This window comes from Zingiber officinale, chromosome 4B, assembly GCF_018446385.1.
Source record: "Zingiber officinale cultivar Zhangliang chromosome 4B, Zo_v1.1, whole genome shotgun sequence".
NCBI classification, from domain to species: Eukaryota; Viridiplantae; Streptophyta; class Magnoliopsida; order Zingiberales; family Zingiberaceae; genus Zingiber; species Zingiber officinale.
In genome coordinates, this window is record NC_055993.1 from 6,031,402 (window position 1) to 6,053,723 (window position 22,322).

At 38.0% G+C, this 22,322-nt stretch overlaps 2 protein-coding genes across 2 annotated transcripts; one reads left to right on the forward strand and one right to left on the reverse strand.

Moving 5' to 3' along the window:
• LOC121974562 (AP2/ERF and B3 domain-containing protein Os05g0549800-like) lies at positions 1–1,809 on the forward strand. The gene is made up of 2 exons (XM_042525673.1): positions 1–451; positions 538–1,809. Exon 2 carries the CDS (start codon positions 694–696, stop codon positions 1,696–1,698), a length of 1,005 nt encoding a protein of 334 aa, XP_042381607.1. The 5' UTR covers positions 1–451; positions 538–693; the 3' UTR covers positions 1,699–1,809.
• An 862-nt stretch (positions 1,810–2,671) lies between these two features.
• LOC121974563 (transcription factor NIGT1-like) lies at positions 2,672–15,324 on the reverse strand. The gene is made up of 5 exons (XM_042525674.1): positions 15,205–15,324; positions 14,992–15,128; positions 14,621–14,872; positions 14,456–14,532; positions 2,672–3,010 (listed from the first exon to the last, which is right to left on the reverse strand). The coding sequence occupies exons 2-5, from the start codon at positions 15,119–15,121 to the stop codon at positions 2,780–2,782; spliced, it is 690 nt and encodes a 229-aa protein (XP_042381608.1). The 5' UTR covers positions 15,122–15,128; positions 15,205–15,324; the 3' UTR covers positions 2,672–2,779.
• Positions 15,325–22,322: the final 6,998 nt, after the last annotated feature.

Below are 22,322 nucleotides of genomic sequence, written 5' to 3' on the forward strand. Positions count from 1 at the left end.
TATTGCTATCATGGAAATTATGTAGAAACACAAGTTGGCACCTGCCCGATCGAAGTTCCTCTACATGTGACGGATGAGGATGTCCGAGTTTATCCCCTTCCATGCCACAGCATGTTTATTTTGTGGCAATTTCATGTGACCTGAAGAACCTTGCACCTCTTATTTTTCCTGTTTGTTTGTTTAATCCTCCGATGATTTCTTAATCTAGTGGAAGTACAAGTGGCGCAGGAGAACCCAACATAATGAGATAGGCCCTCATTCAGATTCAGTGCTGCTGAAATATGAGGAATGGAGATCACTAGCCACTTCAGCAGCAGCAGCGATGTCTGGAGCTCAGGGGGGATGAACTTTAAATAGATAAAGAGAAGCTTCTAGCAGCATGATGGTCCACACTTTTTCTCCACCATTTGCTCAGCAACTTGCCTCCTCCGGCCCCATGCAAAGTATTAATGTAAGTTGTCCTTCGCCACTGTGTATAAAGATTTGAAACTCAGCCACCAAAATTAATGTGATGAAAGACGCTTCTTCTCACCATAGATGAGTTCGAGTTGACCCACAGAAGCAGTATATATCCCACCAAAGCCACTGCACCACAAGATCCACAAGAAGCTGCCTGGCTATACATTATATTCATTATATTTACTACACAGGGATGTTTCCGGTCTTTCGTAGGGGCCTTGTAGTCTCCACGGGATGGAATTCATGGAAGTAGCCGGAAGCGGCGCGAGCGTGGTGATCGATCCGGAGGCGGGCATGGAGGCGCATTCGTCGCGCGGGAAGCTGCCGTCGTCGCGGTACAAGGGCGTGGTGCCGCAGCCCAACGGGCGGTGGGGCTCGCAGATCTACGAGAAGCACCAGCGCGTGTGGCTCGGCACCTTCAACGAGGAGGCGGAGGCGGCGCGGGCCTACGACGCCGCCGCGCAGCGGTTCCGCGGCCGAGACGCGGTGACCAACTTCCGGCCGCTGAGCGAGGCCGAGGAGGAGGACGCGGCGGAGCTCGGCTTCCTCTCCTCGCGCTCCAAGGCCGAGGTCGTCGACATGCTCCGCAAGCACACCTACCTCGACGAGCTGAGGCAGAGCAAGCGCTCGGTGGGCGGTCGTGGCGAGAAGGAGGCGGTCGCTCGCGGGGAGAAGACGGCGGCGCCGGGCGCCTCGGGGGCGGAGAGGCGGCAGCGGCTATTCGACAAGGCGGTGACGCCGAGCGACGTGGGGAAGTTGAACCGGTTGGTGATACCGAAGCAGCACGCGGAGAAGTACCTGCCGCTCCCCAGGACCGGCGGCGTCGGCGGCGGCGGGAGCGAGGACGGGAAGGGCTTGCTGTTGAACTTCGAGGACGCCGCTGGTAAGATGTGGCGCTTCCGGTATTCATACTGGAACAGCAGCCAGAGCTACGTGCTGACCAAAGGCTGGAGCCGTTTCGTGAAGGAGAAGGGCCTCGAGGCCGGCGACGTCGTCTCCTTCGAGCGGTCCACCGGCCCCGAAAAACAACTATTCATCGACGCCGTCGCCGCCTCCGGCCGCCGCCGCAGCGCGGCAATCCCACCGTCCCAAGTCGTGAGACTTTTCGGCGTCGAGATCGCAAGCATTATGCCTCCGCCGCATGCTGGAACAGGAAAGATGAACAATGAGAACGCGGAGCTAATCCCCTCGCCGCCGCCGACGCCGCCGATTAAGAAACAGCGCGTAGAAGCTTTCTAGCAATATTTTGCTTAATTAGGCTAGAAATTTCGCTCCTTTCCCAAGCGTTTCATTTCGAGATCTTGTCTATAACAAAGCAGAAACGGAAAATTCGAGTCTCGAAGAACGAAATTCATAGCATCACAAATTTTGCCTTTCGATCGTCGAGTACTTCATATAACTGCACTGTTCTTCACCTACTTCACCACTCATCAAGAATCAGAAAATGGATGAATCTGATGCAGATGATACTAAGAAATACTTTGATATCAGTAATAAATACTCAAAGTGGTATCTAGACGAAGCAGCCAACAACTGACAAAGAACAAAGACGACCCCTCTGCCAGGATCGAACTTAGAATATTTAGGCTTTAGATGTTCCACTAGCAATCTTATCTCACGTTTTACTGTTGCTTGACAGAAGAATGAGACAACTGCAGCTGGCTACCGTCAATGGGCAAAGCGCAAATAGATGTTGCACCTAATTTTTCTATCAGATTTAGTTTTGTAAACTCACTTTACTTTTATCCGTCAGTCAAAAAGAAAAAAAAAACACTCCTTTGTTTAATTATACAATAAATTCTTTGGGCTTAAAGTTATTTATGACCGACTACTTCGGAAAGAACACCTTTGACATTTATTTTAAACCCAAAATAAACTCCACTCCAATGATTAAAAAAGTCGCCTCTTTGATTTTCAGTCATTATCAGTTTGCTGGCATCAGAGACCTGAACGATCATGTTAGAAGAAGTAGGTTGCAGTTGGATGAACTAGTCAATGTCAATTCTCATGATATATATATATATATGCTTCATGTTCATACGCATTAATTTAAGCTGATGAACTGCTGCCATTGATGCAAACCATTGACGATAAGCCTTCATAAATCACTGAGACCAAGTCTTCCATGCATCTCTACAGATATATTTATAAGAAATTTGTCAATCTCATGGCCGACGTGAGAAAAATCAAAGCCGGAAGTAATGAGACTTGATTTACAGTAGTCAAAGGTTGGGTGTGCCTAATAAACTCAAAAGCTTTGAATTCTACAAGCTCTCCCGTTTCACTAGTTGAGCCCATGCTCCAACAAGACATGTATCATTCAGAAAAGACACTCGTGAAATGACTTCTGTTGACCCAGCCTGTTTGGTAAGTTGGAATTTTGATCCTGGAGCAGCAATGAGGAGCTCAGAGTTAGAAACGGTGCAAGATTTCCGGTAATCTTTGCCGCCGCCGCCACTATAGTGGTGGCCGGCTGAGGACTGCTGCTGCTGCTGCTCTGACGAACCACTGGGCTTCTCATTCTTCTTCCCCTTTCATGATTCCGGAATTTCTGAAACACGTACATGAAACAAGCAATCAAGTTAATACAATCTGTTTTTAACAGTCTTTTCAATGAGTATATTTGCTTACGAGTGGAAGAAAGACTTCCCAAACTGATAACCATTCTTTTCCCACACAAGCAGCGTGTGATAAATTTACACTCATTCTCTAAGAAAGAAAGATCGTAGGTTCCCAAACCAACACGTCCATCCCATGGAAAACAGAGAAAAATGACTTCAATATATCTCTCAATAAGAGGTAGCAAAGATCTCACTCTCAGATGTTAGCATCATCAGCGACGGGTTCTCTAGCAATATTCACGTTAATTTAAATCAAAGTCAGTGTCAATTCTTCTACGCAAACTGTTCTTGACCTCTTCTTGCCAGTCCTGGTTGAGGGTGGGTCGCAGTCATTAATTAATCTTGATCGTTATCTTTGTAGTGTGCGTGTTTGCTTAAAGAAAATAAGTTAAAACATCAAGAAGATCAACTTAATTCTTGGACAGATGGGATTCAATTAGTTAGCAATCCATATCATCAGTTTGTATTTCAAGGTGTGAAGTTCTTTATGGGAATTCAAGTTGATGAACATAGAAGATCTCAACTTCTTTGCAGCCCCTCCATGCCACTTGAGAGGATTAGATGAAGATTAATGGTGACTTTAACAATAATGCTATGTCATATGTACCGATTCTTGCATATCCGCTTAAGAGATGATCATCAAGAGGAAGTTACATGCATGAGTTTCCTTCCCTCCCAATACATGCTATTCTTCCTTCTTTCACTTTTCATCGAGTTGGCCTTGCCTGCCTTGCAATCCTCTAGATCATTGTTCTAGGCGATCACTAGGCCAAGGTTGAGATCATCACACTCACTTGTTTGGATGTTGGACATCTGAGATTAACTATAATCCATATGTTGTTTGACAAATTTATATTTGTCGATTTAAATTTTCTCTAACATGGATGTATGGCAGGTCCTTAACTCGGTCAATATAAACTCCACGTGGTATATCTTTGATCTGATCAACATAGATCTGAGTCACTTGGAGTCTCCACTGCACTTGGATTTAGTCGGATTAGGCCAAAATTGCCTTGGATTAGGTCAGTTGTACTTAGGGGAACTCGGGGTTAATCAGAGTTAACTTTGTTGAGTCCAACAAAGTTTAGGCCGAGTTAGTAGAAGGTTTGGTCTAACAAATTAACAAGGTTAGGTTTCAAGTATGGCAGAGCAAAAGACGTGTCAATTGTCGGAAAGACATCAGATCAAAAGGCTTGTTGATTATCTTGACAGTAGTAATGAGCATTGGCGAGAAAGGTGCGTTGGTTACAAACACATAATGTTATGTAGCCGTTCGGAATGATGACTCCAAATTAAAGGGAGGGGCACAATTATTCTAAAGAGAAAATACTTTATTGATCAAAAATTTCTTCTTTTTTTTATCTATATATGGTAGCAATTTCAGTAAGGTAGAGGTATGCGCAAATATACTTGACACTATAATTCTCCTATTATTCTACATTTTCTTTTTCATTCTTTTCTCCAAATTTGACTTAGGTGTCGGAGGGGTCACACCAAGGTACGCCTTGACCCCCTTCTAATATCTTGTTTGTCTCATTAGGATTCTGTCTATCTGACGTCAACCCACTAAACGTAAACCCGCTTTAAGTTGAACCATTAGAAGCTAACCCAATTGAAGCCAGTCCTCCCGATAGTGGCTAACACAACAAAAGTTAATAGAGGATGATCCGACATCTCGATCTCAGACCGGATCATTCTCCATGGAAAAAAAAATTATCACCGTAACAAAACAAATACTTATATTTTTAAGAATCAATTTCTATATTTGTATAGTGACGACTAATGCAAAGTGTTAACTTTGAAGACGTCTCATATTTGCCCTACATGGGATACGACCATGCCAAGAGGCACGGCTAGCCCGTGTCAGCTACTATAGGCACGGGTATGGAATTGCCAGGAGCCATTGTCAAGCCGTGTCAGTCGCTGAGGGAACATGCACGACACGACCATGCTAAGAAGCATAGTTGAGTCATGTCAGGCATCGAAGGGATGGACACGACCTTACCATCGAATACGACTTGGCCATGTCCGGATCTGAGGGGAAAAATATGGTCGGGCCACCAGACACGACCTAGCTGTGTCCGAATCTAGAGGAGTGGGTGCACTCATGGCATGGGCATGCCAGGGAAATAACCTGGTCGTGCCCTGTGCTAGAAGCACTAAGAGTTTTGAGTTTTTAGGTTTACATGGTATTTTAATCTAAAATACCATGTATTTGCTTGAGTTGTATAAATATGATCATTGTAACTCTAAATGTAATTCTAAGAGAGAGTTATTGGTTGTTTGTGGAGTAGGCACATCGACAAACAACGATAAACCTTTCTTCGTCTTTCTTCTTCTCTTCTCCCAATTACTTTTCGTCTTCTTCTTCGAATTTTTTCTGGATGGTTCTTCACTATTATTGTAGTTTGATCTCAACAATTGTTATCAGAGCAAGACATTATATATAGGATCTCTTCTATAAAGTTGGTTATTCTAAAGTTCAACAGAACTAAAAATTTTAGATTGTGGCAAAAGAGGGTTAAGGATAGGGGTGCAAACTGTTGGTGTAGTTTCGATCATACACAAATGAATCGAATCGAGCCAAATAATATGAAAACATTGATATTTGAATTCGAGCTCGAAAAATATATATGATATTCGAAGCTTGAAAGTATAAATAATTTTGGTTCAAGCTCGATTGTTTGAACCTTGATTCAGGTATATTAATGACTTAAATTTGAATTCAGTTCAAATTATTCAAATCTTAATTTTAATATATTTAAATTAAAATTATGTAAAAATAATTAAAATTTCATTTGAGTTTGGCTCGCAAGTGGCTTGTGAACAATTGAATAAAATATTATAGGTTCGAATTTGACTCGAAAAAAATATCAAACATGTTTGAGTTTGGCTCAAATTCAATAATTTCTAATACGAATCAAATATTTTTCGAGCCTGCTGAAAAACTCACGAACTGGCTCAATTTATTTGCACCCCTAGTTAAGGATTTACTAGTGCAACAAGATATGGTGAAGGCGCTATGTGAAAATAAATTGAAAGCGATGGAAGGAACTATAATGGATGACGTGATGTATCATATTATGGATGGCTAATCACCGATGGCAGTTTGACAGAAACTGGAAAGCCTTTACATGTTTAAGTCGTTGACAAACAAGTTTTATTTTAAGCAAAATTTGTTTGGGCTTAAGATGACAGAGAACACATATATGAGCCAACATATCAACCATTTTCAATCAAATCATATGTGATTTGAAACGGATTGATGTGAAGATCGAAGATGAAAATAAGACGCTGATGTTGTAAAATTCTCTAACGTCGTCTCTCACATATGAGAATTTAGTTATGACTTTGATGTAGGGAGAGGAAACTCTCAAGCTAGTGGAAGTCACAGGTGCTCTTTTGGAATTTCATCAGTAGAAAAAAGCTAATTATGAGATATCTAAAGGAGGTCTCATGATGAGAGGTAACCAGGAAGGGTGTTGGGGAAAAACTTGATATGGGTCAGACAATGATAATAATGCTTGATCTAAATCGAGGAAGAAGAAGGTCACATGCTACCAGTGCAGAGTAAAGCATTTTAAGAAAGATTACGCAGAGAAAAAGAAAGTCATTGTAGAGGGTAAAGATATTTCATCGAAGTCTACAAACATAGCAAAAGATGAAAATTCAGAGAGTGACAATGGTAATATACTTTTAATTTCATCTAGTTCAAAGCAATTGACAGATTCTTAGATCATTGATTCAACATTTTTTTTATCGCATGACGTCTAATAAGGATGGGTTCGACACCTATAAATTTGTGAATTCTAAGTCTATTATGATGGATAACAATGGATGACGTGATGTATCATATTATGGATGAGTAATTACCGGTGCCAGTTTGACAGAAACTGGAAAGCGTTTACATGTTTAAGTCCTTGACAAACAAGTTTTATTTTACGCAAAATTTGTTTGGGCTTAAGATGACAGAGAACACAAATATGTGCCAACATATCAACATTTTCAATCAAATCATAAGTGATCTGAAACGGATTGATGTGAAGATCGAAGATGAAAACAAGACACTGATGTTGTTGAATTCTCTAACGTCGTCTCTCACATATGAGAATTTAGTTATGACTCTGATGTAGGGAAAGGAAACTCTCAAGCTAGTGGAAGTCACAGGTGCTCTTTTGGAATTTCATCAGTAGAAAAAAGCTAATTATGAGATATCTAAAGGAGAAGGTCTTATAATGAGAGGTAACCAAGAAGGGTGTTGGGGAAAAACTTGATATGGGTCAGACAATGATAAAAATGCTTGATCTAAATCGAGGAAGAAGAAGGTCACATGCTACCAGTGCAGAGTAAAGGCATTTTAAGAGAGATTATCCAGAGAAAAAAACAAGTCATTGTAGAGGGTAAAGATATTTCATCGAAGTCTACAAACATAGCAGAAGATGAAAATTCAGAGAGTGACAATGGTAATATACTTTTAATTTCATCTAGTTCAAAGCAATTGACAGATTCTTAGATCATTGATTCAACATTTTTTTTATCACATGACGTCTAATAAGGATGGATTCGACACCTATAAATTAGTGAATTCTGAGTCTATTATGATGGATAACAATGCATCCTGCATCCTATAGAGTCATTAGAATAAGGAATGTCAGAATCAAGATATTTGATAGTGTGAGTAGAATATTAGGTGATGTTAGACATGCATCAAATCTGAGGAAGAATCTGATTTCATTGGATATGCTGGATAGTAGCGGTTGTTATTACAAATCAATGAGTGGAGTAATGAAAGTCAATAAAGGTGCTCTGTCAGTGATGAAAGGATAAAAACTAGTAGAGAATATTTACAGGTTGATAGATACTATAGTTGTAGGTGAAGCTGTCACTGTGAAATTTCAATCAGATAAAACAGTCTTGTGGCATATGCGGCTGGGTCATATGAGTGAGCATGGGATGCTAGAGTTTCATAAAAGAAATTTATTAAAGGGTGTCAAGATATGCAAGCTTGAATTCTACAAGTATTGTGTTCTTGGAAACAAAGCAAAGTGCAGTTCAAGACAACCACACACAAGATGAAAAAAATTCTAGACTATGTTCATACGAATCTTTAGGGATTGATCAATGTTGCATATAGAGGACTGTAAAATATTGAACAATTAATAATTAAATAATAGGGTTATTTAAGAAAATAATCTTATTGGAATTTTTAGAAAATTTTAGAAATTTTCTGGGATTTAATCGGACCTCATATGACACGTCATAAGGGGATCAATTAATGGGTTGTAAGAAAGCCTGTTTGGAATACCCAGAGGCGGGAGTTGATTGAGGAACTTATCTAGGGTTTAATTGAAAAATCCCTAAGTCCTAAGTTATAAAAGCCCCAACTCCCGAGCCCTCTCCCTCTCGTGAATTGCTCGCACCCCGCCGGCTTCTCCTCACGCGATTTCTCCCCAAGCCCTTACCCCGCGACGTCGCCGACTTTCCCCTTCTTCTCTCTCGGGTCCGACCGCCCCATCGCCAGACTTCTTCCTCCCCGAGCCACACGTCGGCTGATCTCCTCCTCGCGCGCGAGCACCACAGCAGCCGACGGTCTTCTTCTCTCCCTCACGCGAGCAGCACAACCGGCGATTTTGCTCCCTCGCACGAGCACCATAGACCATAGTCGGCGATCTCATCTCCACGAGCTAAAGCTGTCGGTTCTCTTCTCTTCGATCTGTGCCCTAACTGACATGGTGAGTATTTTCCCCTATGTTTGTACAAGATCCATGAGGTATGAGTTAGGTATTTAGGGAAGATTGATTTGCTCGTCCAAGATGTGTGTTTACTGGCCGGGTCTTGATTTGAGCTCTTTGTGAACGAATTTGGGTTTTGAGGCTTTTGATTGAATTCAATGTTGCTTGGGTTAAGATCATGAAGGATTCGGTTGGGCTGGTTGGTGTGTTGCTCCTTCCCTTAGTTTCTGAAAAGCTTGGATAGTTTGTTATGCTTTGATTGTTAATCTTCTTACTCCTTCCTAAAGCTTCAAAATGTTTGGACAGAATGTTGGTATTTTAACCTTTATTACAGATACCTTTGTTTTCCCTATTGCTTATGAAATGTTGGACTTAATTAGAAGATAGGAGTCTGTTTGGATGTGGTTCTGTTTTCACTGAATCGTAATGGTGTTGTTTGGGTTCAATTCGATCTTGTTAGATCATCGAGTTACAGTGGTTCTGTGTGGTTTTCGGGAATTGATTTGGTGGATTTAGTGGTTCCACGGTGGTTTCATGTTCTCCGTGAGTTTTGGAATCTCAGGATAGTGTGGTTGAATTGGATTTAACTTTAATGATAATTTTGGTTTCTTACGAGTCAGATGTGATTTTCGTGGACAGATTTGGAAGATTGTGAGATGATTTCAATGTTGGTTCTATTTTGGCCTGTTAGTCTATGATCTCTGGATGAGTTTGGATGAATCGAGGTTCATAGTTGGATTAGAGTTTTCCCTAATTAGGTTGGGTTTGGGTTTAACTAGTTGTTATTTATGAAATTAACTAAATTGTACATCATGTGATTTGTAGAATTTTGATTCGAGATGAGCATCTCGGTGTGGGATTAATTAGCACGATCTACACATAAGGCGGGTACTTCTTGCTCGTTTTCTTTTAGTACTTTGACCTTAGTACATGAATTATTTTGGATAAGGATTGTTTACCTTGACTCCACTCTTACTTTCCTGCGCTTGATACTTCCACGCAATCTTTGAGAAATTCGTTTCTATATCCATACAGTCTCTTCTTGTTGTCCATGATCCGTAGCAGATACTAAATATCATATTTGTATACTTTAAATGTTGCTTATTTATGTACGATATTGAGCATGCTGGCTTCATATAGCATACCTGTTTCTGCTTATATATATATATATGATGACTGTTGCATTGTTCGCATCATGTCATTGCATGCATGCCGCATCCTCGGTCACTCGATAGAGTGGTAGCTGGAGTTGATGCCGCTTGTCCTGTCGTGCCGCACTCGGCCACTCGTGTGAGTGGTAGCTGGAGTGCGAGCAGCAGGGACCCCGTCGCAGATGTAGCTAGTTAGCTACTATGCAACTGTCCCCTCGACCACTCGTGTGAGTGGTAGCTGGAGTGGTGTACAATTTGTCACTGACCCGGCCTCTCGACCATACAGGGGTCATGGTGCGGAGAGGTGGGCGAGAGTGACCATCCGTGCATACGCTGTTATTATATTTGTTTTGGCTGCTGCTATGTATATATGCTGTTATTGCTTACTTACGGCTGTTGTTCACATATGCTGATATGCTTACTTATGTTGAGATATATTCTCATTGTAGCTGTTTAGTTATTGGAAATTTGGTATATACCTTGCTTTAGCAAGTTAGTATCAGTTTTGACCTATTATACCTAGCCTAGGATATGGTTTCAGGTATGAGCATTTATTTTGGTTCCATTGTAGTATCTGCTATATTTCTTATGAGACTGTATACTGTTGACACTCTCTACTTATATATCATGTTCATGCACTATCTCTTTCCTTACCCGCTGAGTTCCAATACTCACCACCCCACAAAATGATTTTCTTTCGCCAGGTAACAGATAGATGAGTCATGGATGCTTGGAGAGATGTCGGCTGCCAGTCCTGGGTCCTACGTCACACTCGAGGATAGTTTTCATTCTGGTTTTGTTATCGTTTGGGGTGGTATATTGATTTTGTGTATTTTGTTTTTTTTTTCAATAAGTCAATGTGAATTTTGGGTCAAGTCTGTGATGACAAGTATTTTTGTTAAGTGTCGTTGTTGGTTTTACGTTCGTATCGTTTTATGCCTTCCGCTGCTGGGTGTTTATTTTATTCCAGCCGAGTGGGCTGTTATTAACTGCGTGGTTGTGCTTGTATCCAGCCATGTGAGCTGTTGTATTATGTTATATGTTTTATTCATTTATGTCCAGCCGGGTAGGCTGTGTATATTAACTGCGTGGTTATATTATTTCTATTTTGCATATATATTCCAGTCGAGTGTGGCTGATGTATATTTTGTATGTAGTAATCCTACAGATTGTCACCCGTACAAGGGAGGTGCTGCCGAAATTTCTTCAGACAGGGACTCCTTTGGGCGTGACAGGTGTACTTTGTGAGTTTCATCGACAATTATTCACGGAAAGTTTAGGTATGCTTCTTCCGTTGCAAGTCAGAAACTTTCTCAAAATTCAAGATGCAAAAAACTGAAGTAGAGATCCAGACTTGAAAAAGATCAAATGTCTTAAATCGGATAATGGTATTGAGTATATGGGTTCAAAGTTTCAAGAATGTTACGAGCAGCATGGAATCAAGAGACACTTCATAGTTAGCAAGACATCACAATAAAATTGTGTAGCTAAAAGGATGAGCATGACAATAATCGAGAGAGAGGTTGAATGTAGGGCTTGTGAAGAACTTCTGGATAGAGACAGTAAACATGAGTGTTTCTTGATAAATCGATCATCGAGGGCAGCACTAGTTAGTAAAGTTTCAGAGAAGGTGTGGACAAGAAATCCGGTTGATTACTCAAGTCTAAGAGTATTTGAGTGTCCAGCCTATATGTATGTTTCTAGTGAAGATAGATCAAAGCTGAATGTGAAGTCTATATAGTGTATTTTTCTGGATTATCAAAAAGGAGTAAAAAAACTTCAAGCTTTGGGATCCAAGACCAACAAGGTGATGTTCATTAGAGATATGGTATTTGATGAAAGAGTTATGTTACATCGTACACAAAGGGGAAGAGAAACAAATGCTAGAAAATAGCAACAACAAGGATGTTGCATGTGCAGGTGGAGCTAGAGATCTATGATTCTAATGGTGACAGCTCAAAGCACATGGAGTATCATACTGTAGTTGGAAATAGTACCAAACATACAATCAAACCACCTATGAGGTATGGTTTTAAGGACTTGGTTTCTTATGCATTCATCACTAGCAACGGAGATCTTGCCACTTTTCAAGAGGCAATACACAACTCAAAAAATGACAAGTGGATAGGTACTATGACTGAGGAGATAAGGTCTTTGCATAAAAATTAAACATAGAATCTGGTGGAACTTCTTGAAGGAAAGAGGGATATAGGATGCAAGTGGGTATACAAGAAGAAAAAATCCATCTAAAAAAGGAGTAAAAGTTGAAAGCTCGGTTAGTAGCAAAGAGTTTCTCACATAGGAAAGTGATTGGCTATAATACGGTATTTTCTCCGATGGTCAGACATACATCTATCCGACGCGGTGTTGGCTTTAGTAGTGCATCATGATTTGCAGTTCAATCAAATGGATGCAAAAATAATATTTTTTTCTTGGTGACTTAGAGGAGCAGATTTTTATGTTATAATCAGAAGGATTTAATCAGGTCGGGTAGAAGCAGTTAGTCTATAAATTGAAGAAGTTGTTTTATGGGCTAAAATAATTTCTAAGATAGTGGTATAAACATTTTGACTTATACATGATTCAAAACGGGTATAGGAGATGTGAGTATGACTGTTACATTTATATGAGAAACCTTAATGATGATTCACTTATCTTCTTAATACTTTATGTTGATGATATGCTGACTAGTGCGAAGAGTTTAAACTAAGGTCCACAAGTTAAAGAAGATCCTGAGTAAATAATATGAAATGAAGGATTTGCATGCAGCCAAGAAGATTCTTGAGATGAAGATACATAGAGATCAGGTCTCTAGAAGATTATGGCTATCTTAGTAGAGTTATATTGAGAAGGTGTTAATTAGATAGATTCAACATGAGAAATGCGAAGTTTGTATGTACACCTCTGCGCATCATTTCAAATTATTTCTTACACAGTGCCCAAGGATGGATGAAAAGATCCAAGATATGTTTAAGGTTCCCTATGCCACTGCAAATTTCTTTCAAATCTTGGTCGACAATATTGTGATGAGGTCAAGTAGATTTTCAGATACTTGAGAAATAGTATATATTATATCATTATGTTCAGTAAACAACAAGGTGATTCTTCAGTTACAAGATATGTAGATGCAGACTATGTAGGGGATATAGATGACAGATGGTCTACTACAAGGTATGTGTTCACTGTAGTTCATGGTATGCAGACTATTTGTTGGAAGTTCATGATAAACCCTATAGTTCTATTGTCCACTACTATGTCAGAGTATAAGGCAGTAGCTGAAGCAACCAATGAAATGTTGCGGCTTACAGTGTTACTCAGAGAACTAGGTGTTCAACAAGGTGGAGTCAAATGTATTGTGATGGCCAGAGTACTATCTAATTTGTGAATAATTAGGTGCATCTTGCAAGGACCAAACATATTATTGTGAGATTTCATAAAATTAGAGAGCTGATTTCTTCCACAAAAATACTATTTGAGAAAGATCATACTTCTGAAAACATTACAGATATGTTGACAAAACCAATTACTGAAGAGACGTTCAAGTATTGTTTGAACTTGATCCATTTCTCTAGTGGTTAGAGGAGGCATCCCAAACTCAACGTTCTAGGTAGAGTTCTTCTCAGATGATCTTAGTTCTCTTAAGAGGTGGATACTTGTCAAAATAAAGATTATTGAAGATGACTCATATTTGGCTACACGGGGCACAACCATATCAGAAGGTACGATCAGATCATGTCAGTCGCTAAGGGCACGAGAACAACCATACCAGGAAGCACAACCGAGTCGTGCCAACCGCTGAGGGCATGGATGCGACCATGCCAGGAAGCATGATTGAGCTGTGTTAGTCGATGAGGGCATGGGCACGACCGTGCCACTGAACACGGCTTGGTCATGTCCAAGTATGAGGGGAAGAGCATGGTCGTGCCACTATACACGACCTAGCCGTGTCCGGGTTTAGAGGAGCGAGCAAGCCTTGGTACGCCCGCATGGGCATGCCCAAGGGCACGACCTGGTAGTGCCTCGTGCTGGAAGCATCGAGAGTTGTGAATTTTGAGGGTTACATAATATTTTTTTATCTGAAATATCATGTATTACTTGGTCTGAATAAATCAGATCATTGTAACTCTAAACCTAATTCTAATAGAGAGTTCTTGGTCGTGTACCGTGTAAGCACCTCATCAAACCACAACAAACCTTTCTTCATCTCTCTTCTTCTCTTCTTCCGATTCCTCTTCAGTTTCTCCTTGATGGTTCTTTGATATTGTTGTAGTGCGATCTCAAGGGTGAACTCCATTTATACTTCATAATTATCCCTCATGTATCTTACTAATCAACAAACAGCATACAACAAAGCTCTTCAAAATGCAATGGATTATTGAAAAACATTCTGAAAATTAACCATTGAAGCACCTCTAAAGCTATAAGTGAATTAGTAAAATTAAATAAAATCATTAATTTCTTTCATCAAATAAACTTTGGATTGCACAATTACCTGCAAATGGCTCTTGATCTCATCGCTGGTGAGCTCTTCCACCTTCATCAGTTTCCGGATTTTCTTCGGCGTCGCAACTGCAATAACACAACTCAATAATCGCACAGTTCGCAGTTTTTAAAAAAAAACAAAAACGCTTAAATATTTTTTTTTTTATATATTTACCATGGCATCCACCGAGCTTCTCAAGTGCATGCAAGAATCTCTCATGCAGTTCTTCCGACCAATATCGTTTCATTTTCCTCTTCCTATGAGGTTTATGGCCATTTCTATCCTCTCCAGCAGCTGAACCCTCTTCATCCTTCTCATCCAAATCCTGATCTCCAACTGCCACTGGCTTTCCCAGAAGATTAATCACATTATTATTTTTATTATTCAGATCAGCACTGGCCATCAACTTCTTGTAGCTCTCGATCGCTGTTCATTTCGTATTTTGTATAAATTCAGTGACTAATTAGAGAATAAGTAAAAGGGGCAAACACTATATATGGTTATAATTAAGATGAACAATGATAAAAGTTGTTCTTTTCCTTTACTTTGGTTGAGGAGATGGAGGCTCAAAGGAAGCTCTCTTTGGAAGACCTCCACCTTCTGCCTTTCCTCCTCCAGAGCCCGGATCAGTTCCCGGAACCAGCAACTGAGTCCACCACTGCTCTCCATGCACATCGATCACCTGATCAGAAGAACTTGATCGATCTCAATTTAAACGATGAAGTTAAAATAAAAACAAGGGAAGGAGAGGAAAGAACAAAGTCGAGGCGTCGCATAATTAATTGCTTTTGTTTTCATTTTCAGGAGTGAAGTCAGCCATTGCGAAGAGATAAGATCGAGGATGACTCTTGGATTTTTCTTTTGATTTTTTGGAGGGGATTTGGTCGTTTTGGAAGAGGGTGGATTTTCATTATTTTTTTATACATTTTTTTAAAGAAAGAAATGAGTAAAAAATGCGTGGAGATTCAATGGATATGTTAATCTATTTGGGCAGCCAATTACTGTTTTGTTTTTTTGTTATCCATTGCATGCAGGGAGACAACTGGCGTGTCCTTATTTATTATTTATTATTTATTAAACTAACTTGAATTGAGATGGGGTAAAATAAAATGAGCTTATTTACAAAATCTAGTTGATAAATTGAATGTTAATTTAAATCTGAAAAAGATTTATTGAATACTATATATGGTGGAGTGAGATACTGATCCTATTCAATGAATCGAGCCATGATTAGGTACTCGATGAACGTAGCCATTAGAAATGGGGGATTGCTAAACTGATTGTAACTAGCGATGTATCTGGTCCTTTTCTTTGGCTCTATGCGCACTGTTAAGTTCGAGGAAGCATACGTAATAGGATAAAAATTAAAAGCGCTTTTTTTATTTATTAGAGTTGTCAAATAACGATTTTTATTATCAAAACAACAACTCATTCCGTCTCAATACATTTTTATTTTTGAAACGGTTGTAGTAAGTACCGGAGTATAATTGCTACCGTATGAAAACTTCAACTTTGATAATATTAATAAAGACAGAGTCAGAAATTTCATATTGGAAAGACGAAAGATGTGTGTTTGTTTACGAGGACAATCGTGTCATTCATCTTCCATTTATATACCTCTACACTTCTTTCACTTAAAAATAAGGGGTGACCGTCTCCATCACTTGTGGTTCCCTCTTTGATATTAATAATACTATGCTGTAGTAACTACAATCCATAATGGTTATAATATGAGTACTTTGTCTTTGATTAACCTAATCAATATTATTTTATAGCAACTAATTACTATATGATAGACATTTTATTTTTATCAACATTGATCACTATTATATTGCAGCAATCATAGCTACTCCATAGTTATGACAGATACTCATCTTATGATCTCCTCCTCCTCTTCCTCCTCGTCAATCTCCGTGTGATGCAAGATCATCGAGGAGCGAATCTGCTTCCTTTTGAAGGGCTAAGGCGAGGTGACGAGGGCATAAATGTTAGATAAAATTGGGAGGAGGATAAGAGGACAAGATGAACAAGTGGAATATAATAATTTTTCCACTTCAAAATTTATAAAACACGTAGTCTATTTATAAATTACTTACATAACTTATGAAAAATCACTAACTCCGTTATTCTAACCCACTAACTCAACTATTCTACCCTACTAACACAACTAATGAAGATATATTGAACATAGATATTTTTCTTTAACCACTACGGAACACTACTTCCACTAATTGCCATCTCATCACCCCCACTAACTCAAATATTAATTTTGAGCTATTTTATCAACACCCCCCTTGATTCAAAATTACAAACACCAAGACATGATCTAAAATAAATAAATTTATCTCTTGAAAGTGACTTAGTCAAGCTATCTGCCACTTATTCATGTGTGTTACAGTGCTCCAACATAATTTCATTATTTGCAACTAAGTCTCGGATGAAATGTAAACAAATATCAATATGTTTAGTTCTCATGAACCAGATTTTTTGTCATTACAATTGTTACCTTGTTATAAAAAAAATAATAGTTGCATCTTTTTATTGTTGGTGAAGATCTGCAAACAATCTTCTAACCCAAACTGCTTGACACGCTGTTGAAGGTGCTGCTACATATTCTGCTTTTGAAGAGGATAAGGTTGTAGTAGCTTGCTTCTTTGAACCCCATGAAATTTACTCCTGATCTAAGATTAAAAATACTAGCTGAGGTGCTCTTTCGATCATCCACTGAACTTGCCCAATTACTATCAGTGAATCTGCAAAGATCAAATTTTGAAACTCTAGTGTATCAGATTCCATAATCCATGGTTCCAACAATACAACATAAAATCTTTTTAGCTGCTCCAAGATGATGCTTCGTAGGATTTTACATAAACCGAAAAATTACACCAATAGAAAAGTAATACTTGGTCTAGTAGGAGTTAAATAAATTAAACCTCCAACCAAGCCTCTGAAATTTTTTGCATTAGCTTTCTCTGAACAATCTTCCATTGCAACTTCTCATTTATATTTATATGCATAGTAGCTGGATTTTAATTGAGTAAACTAAGCCTTTTAAGAAGATATGTTGCATATTTTGTTTGTAAAATAAAAATCCCATCAACTTCTTGCTTCACTTCAAGATCAAGAAAATAATATAATATTATGATATATGACATATCAAATCTCTTCATCATATTAGATTTAAAATCGTTCAATAGAGAATCAGAAGAGCTTATATATATTATATCATCGACATAAAGACACACAATAAGTCAATCATCTCTACCTTGTTTCTTCACATAAAGGGTGCATTCGTTTTCACTTATGGTGAAACCATTTTGTTGAAAATAGTCATCAATCTTGTTATACCATGCTCGTGGGGCTTATTTTAACCCATAAAGTGTCTTTCTCAATTTGTACACTTTTGTCTCTTTACCTTCAATTATAAAACCTTCTAGTTAATTTACATAAACTTCTTTTTGCAAATCGTTATTCAGAAATGCATATTTAACATCAAATTGATAAACAGACCAATGCAATTGTTCAACTAATGCTAGGATAATTCTCGCAGTTTTAAATCTAGCAGCTGGAGAAAAAGTTTCTTCGAAATCAATACCTTTCTTCGAAATCAATACCTTTCTTCGAAATCAATACCTTGTTGTTGTGAATACCCTTTTGCAACAAGTCAAAACTTGTGTTTATGAATGGTTCCATTAACATGATATTTTGATTTAAACACCACTTAAAACCAATCACATTCTTGCCTTCGGGTAGATCCACCATCTCCCATGTTTCATTTTTATATATTACAATTAACTCTTCTTTCATCGCATTCCTCCATTCCTCCTTTGTTACTGCTTCTTCAAAAGTTGTAGGATCTGTAACAAAAAGAGCAAATTGACTTGATTCATAGATTTCTCTTAAAGATCTAACCTTTGCTAGAGGTGTTTCATCAGAAGATTCTTGTAAAGAGTATGAACTGCTACTTTTTGAATTTGATGGTGAGTAAGCTGGTGATCCCAAAGAAGAAGATTCAACACCTTTTGTTGTTGGAGTTTTGTTCTTCATTGGGATATGAACTTGAGTCTCTTCACCTTATGTATTTCAATTCCACCTTGAATCTTCATCAAAATCTACATATCTCTTTATAATTAATTTGTCAGTAAGAGGATTATACAATCAATATGATTTTGATTGATTGCAATATCCAATAAATATGCATTTTTCATATTTCTTCTCGAATTTATAATTAAATTGAGAGTTAATAAAAGCATATGTAATACAAGCACAAATTCTCAAGTGATTTATTCATGGTTTTCTATCTCGCCATGCTTCATATGATATTTGATTCAAAATTATCCTTATTGGAGAAATATTTTAGCAAGTAGGCTGATGTGACCATTGCTTCAGCCCAGAAAAGATTTGGAAATTCTCTGATATTTAGTAAGCTTCTAACCATTTCTACAATGGTTCATTTTTTTCGTTCGGCAACACCATTTTGCTCTGGTGCATAAAAAGTTGTCAACTCCCTATGAATACCATGTTTTTCACAAAATTTATTAAATTTTTTAGATAAGAACTCACCTACTCGATCTGTTCGAAGAATTTTTATTAAGGTACCCTTTTGATTTTCCACAAGTGCCTTGAATTTTTTGAAATTTTCAAAAGTCTAACTTGTCTACTAGAAAATATACCCAACTCATTCGACTAAAATCACCAATAAATATTAAAAAATATTTACTCCAGCTAAATGATGTAGTTCTCATAGGACCATATAAATCAGCATGAATTAGCTTAAGGCATTCTGAAGCTCTCCATGATTGCTCAATTGGAAAAGGCTTTCTTTTTTGTTTTCCATACATTCTTGACATAAACTAAGAGAACTAATTTGAGGTAATCCAAAAATCATACCTTTCTAACTTAAAAGTCGCATGACTTTGATGTTGCGATGCTTATATTTCAAGTGCCACACCTTGGAATCATCATCTTCTCTAGCGATAAAAACTTGGTTTCCCACATTAGAGATCTTTAGTAGAAACATCTTATTTTCTGTCATCTGCATGCAAACAATAGACTATCCAGAATCTCTATCAAAAATAACACAAGATCCATTATCAAATAACATATAATAGCCATCCATCATCAATGCCCAACACTTAACAAACTATGTGTCAAACTAGGCACAAAATAGACATTGTAAAGCAATTTTACTTTGTCATTGCTAATCTCCACGGTAATAGTGTCTTTGCCTTTAACTTGTATATGCTTATTATCTCCAAGTCTTACTAACATCTTCTATGATTCATCAAACTCTTTAAATAATGATTTATTGTCAGTCATGTGATTTGAACATCCACTATCCAAAAATTAAATATCGTTTTGAACTTCGTTAGAATGAGAATGAATCATAAATAACTTACTTTCCTCATTTTTTTCTTTCACATAATTTACTTTTGAGTCATTTCTACAATTATCTTTTATATGCCCAAATCTTCTACAACTATAACACTGAATGGAATTTTTATTTCATTTTTGATCTCCATTGAATTATTTCTCTTGTCTATTAAAATGGTTTCTTTCTTTACCACGTCCTCTACCACAAAAATCTCCTCTTCCACGACCTTTGCTAGCGAAGTCTTTTTTTTTTCTATCTCTCCCTTCACTTGAGAAGCTTGAAATGTCTTTTCTTCATTCTTCTCAGAATGCAGATCTATTTTGATCGCCTTATCTCATGAGCTTGCAAAGAACTCATTAGTTCATCAAAAGAGAAAATTAAAGACCTTTAGTCTCCTCGATCGTGGTTACTATGTAATCATATTTAGGAGTCAAACTTCACAAAATTTTCAAAATAATAATTCATCAGTGATCTTTTTTTCATAAGATCTAATTTAACTGGCGATAGAAATTACTCTATATAAAAAGTCTTGTAAAGTTTCATTACCCTTCATAAGCAAGGTCTCAAACTCACTTCTGAGAGTCTGGAGTTCACTGCTATCACTCTAGAGGAGTGATAATTAGCATTTGTTAATGTTATTTTAGCTCTTATATTTAGTATTTTCTTATTCTCTCGTTTAATTAAATATTATTTAACACCATGATTTATGAGTAGGATATTATTTGAAGCTTGTTATAATTTCTCCCTAATTTTGATATTATTTCATGATTTTTTATAGAGAATCAAAGTTGAGCCATAGAGTTGATTAAATCAGACCAATAACTAGCCAAAGAAGTTCAGAAGAAGCAAGGTTCAATTCATTGGGAGATGATTTACATTCAACTCGATTCCAACCCATTGAGCTTGACCCAAATCAAATCCCTCTCACCAAACCCTAAACCCCCACTTGAACCCAACCTAAACCTACTCTCAACCGGTTTAAATCCATGTATAAAATCTAAAATTCTCGTGGATGAACAGTGGCTTGCACTACTGTTCATCTGCGATCTTCTTCATCGTGCGATCGCAGCCCACCTTTTTCTTCCAGATCTTTTCCTCAACAAGTTTCATTGGCGTTGAGGTTCTCAACTACCGATGTCGATGTTCCGGCCATCTGAGTTCGTTGATAGGCATTCCTCCGGCGATAATTTTGTTCCGCGATTCTCTACTTCCACCACATTCCGATGGCATTCCTCTGGTGACAGTGGCTCCGTCTTCCATCAGAGAGCATTGGCGGCGTTCCTCCAGTGCTACTAAACCCCTTCCGATGATACTCCATCCATCATCATCCATCCAACAGATCCAAAGAGTCCAGATCACAAAATTACAGATTTTCTGAGTTTGGCAGCTCGATTCTTCATCAGCATCACTCAGAGAGGTTTCCTTTAGTGCTGGTGAAGGTCGAGTTGATGTATAGTGGTTGTGAGTATCTTCTTCGATTGTCGAAGTGAGGTTTCATTAAGCTTCCTTGTGTGACGGCAAAGAGAGACTAGTTTGAGAAGTGGTTTGGTTTAGAGATGGTTTAGATTTCATTTTTGTAATTTCAATTTCAATTTCTTTCATTTCTATTTAGTGTTCGTTGATAGCTTGTAGAATTTGATTTGGTAATTTGAGTTTCTCTTGTGCTTAGTTGTTCAAATTTCTAGTTACGTTTGTTAGTTTGTTTTATAGAGTTTCAATTAGATTTACCTGCAATTAATCTATTTTCATTTCATTTAATCATTCCGTTGATGATTTTTATATCGTAGGATGACAATACGGTATGGATTCATTGTTGACTATTAGTTAGGATTTCATTCAAGCGTTAAATTAGTTTCCTACTTGTTTTGTCTTTTAATTCATTAGGTTTAGAATAAAAAAATCAAACAAACCCCATTTTAATGATGAAACGCCCCAAAATAATTCTAAGTCTAAGACAAACATCCAATTGTTAGTTCCTCGAAAGATTTGATCTTGAGCTCTTTATTACGACATCATTGTGTAGTTAAGGGTTTATTGGAATTACATTGTTAATTTGATAAGTATACTCGTGACGCTAAAATTTGATACTTATCAAGGAGCTGTAGAATTCTTTCTGCAATATTTCTCATGCTTCTTTGGAAAATAGAGCAGTTCCAATTCTGGAAAAAAATTATCTCATGTACGGCTTGTTGAAGAATGAAAAGTGATTTTGAATCTTTTTTCTGTTCTCCTTGAATTGACCTTCATTGACATCCTCATCATCAAAACCTTTCTCTACTAAATCCCAAAAATCTTGAGAACTTCATTTTAATACTCCAAAATTCATGGCACCCTCTTTTGAGAAACTCCGTTGATTATCATTACAAACAAATTAGGACAAGCCAAACTTGACGCTCTGATGCAACTATTAGATAACAATCAGAGGATGTTAAGAGGACAAGATGGATAAATGGAACATAATAATTTTTCCACTTCATAATTCATAAAACATAATCTATTTAT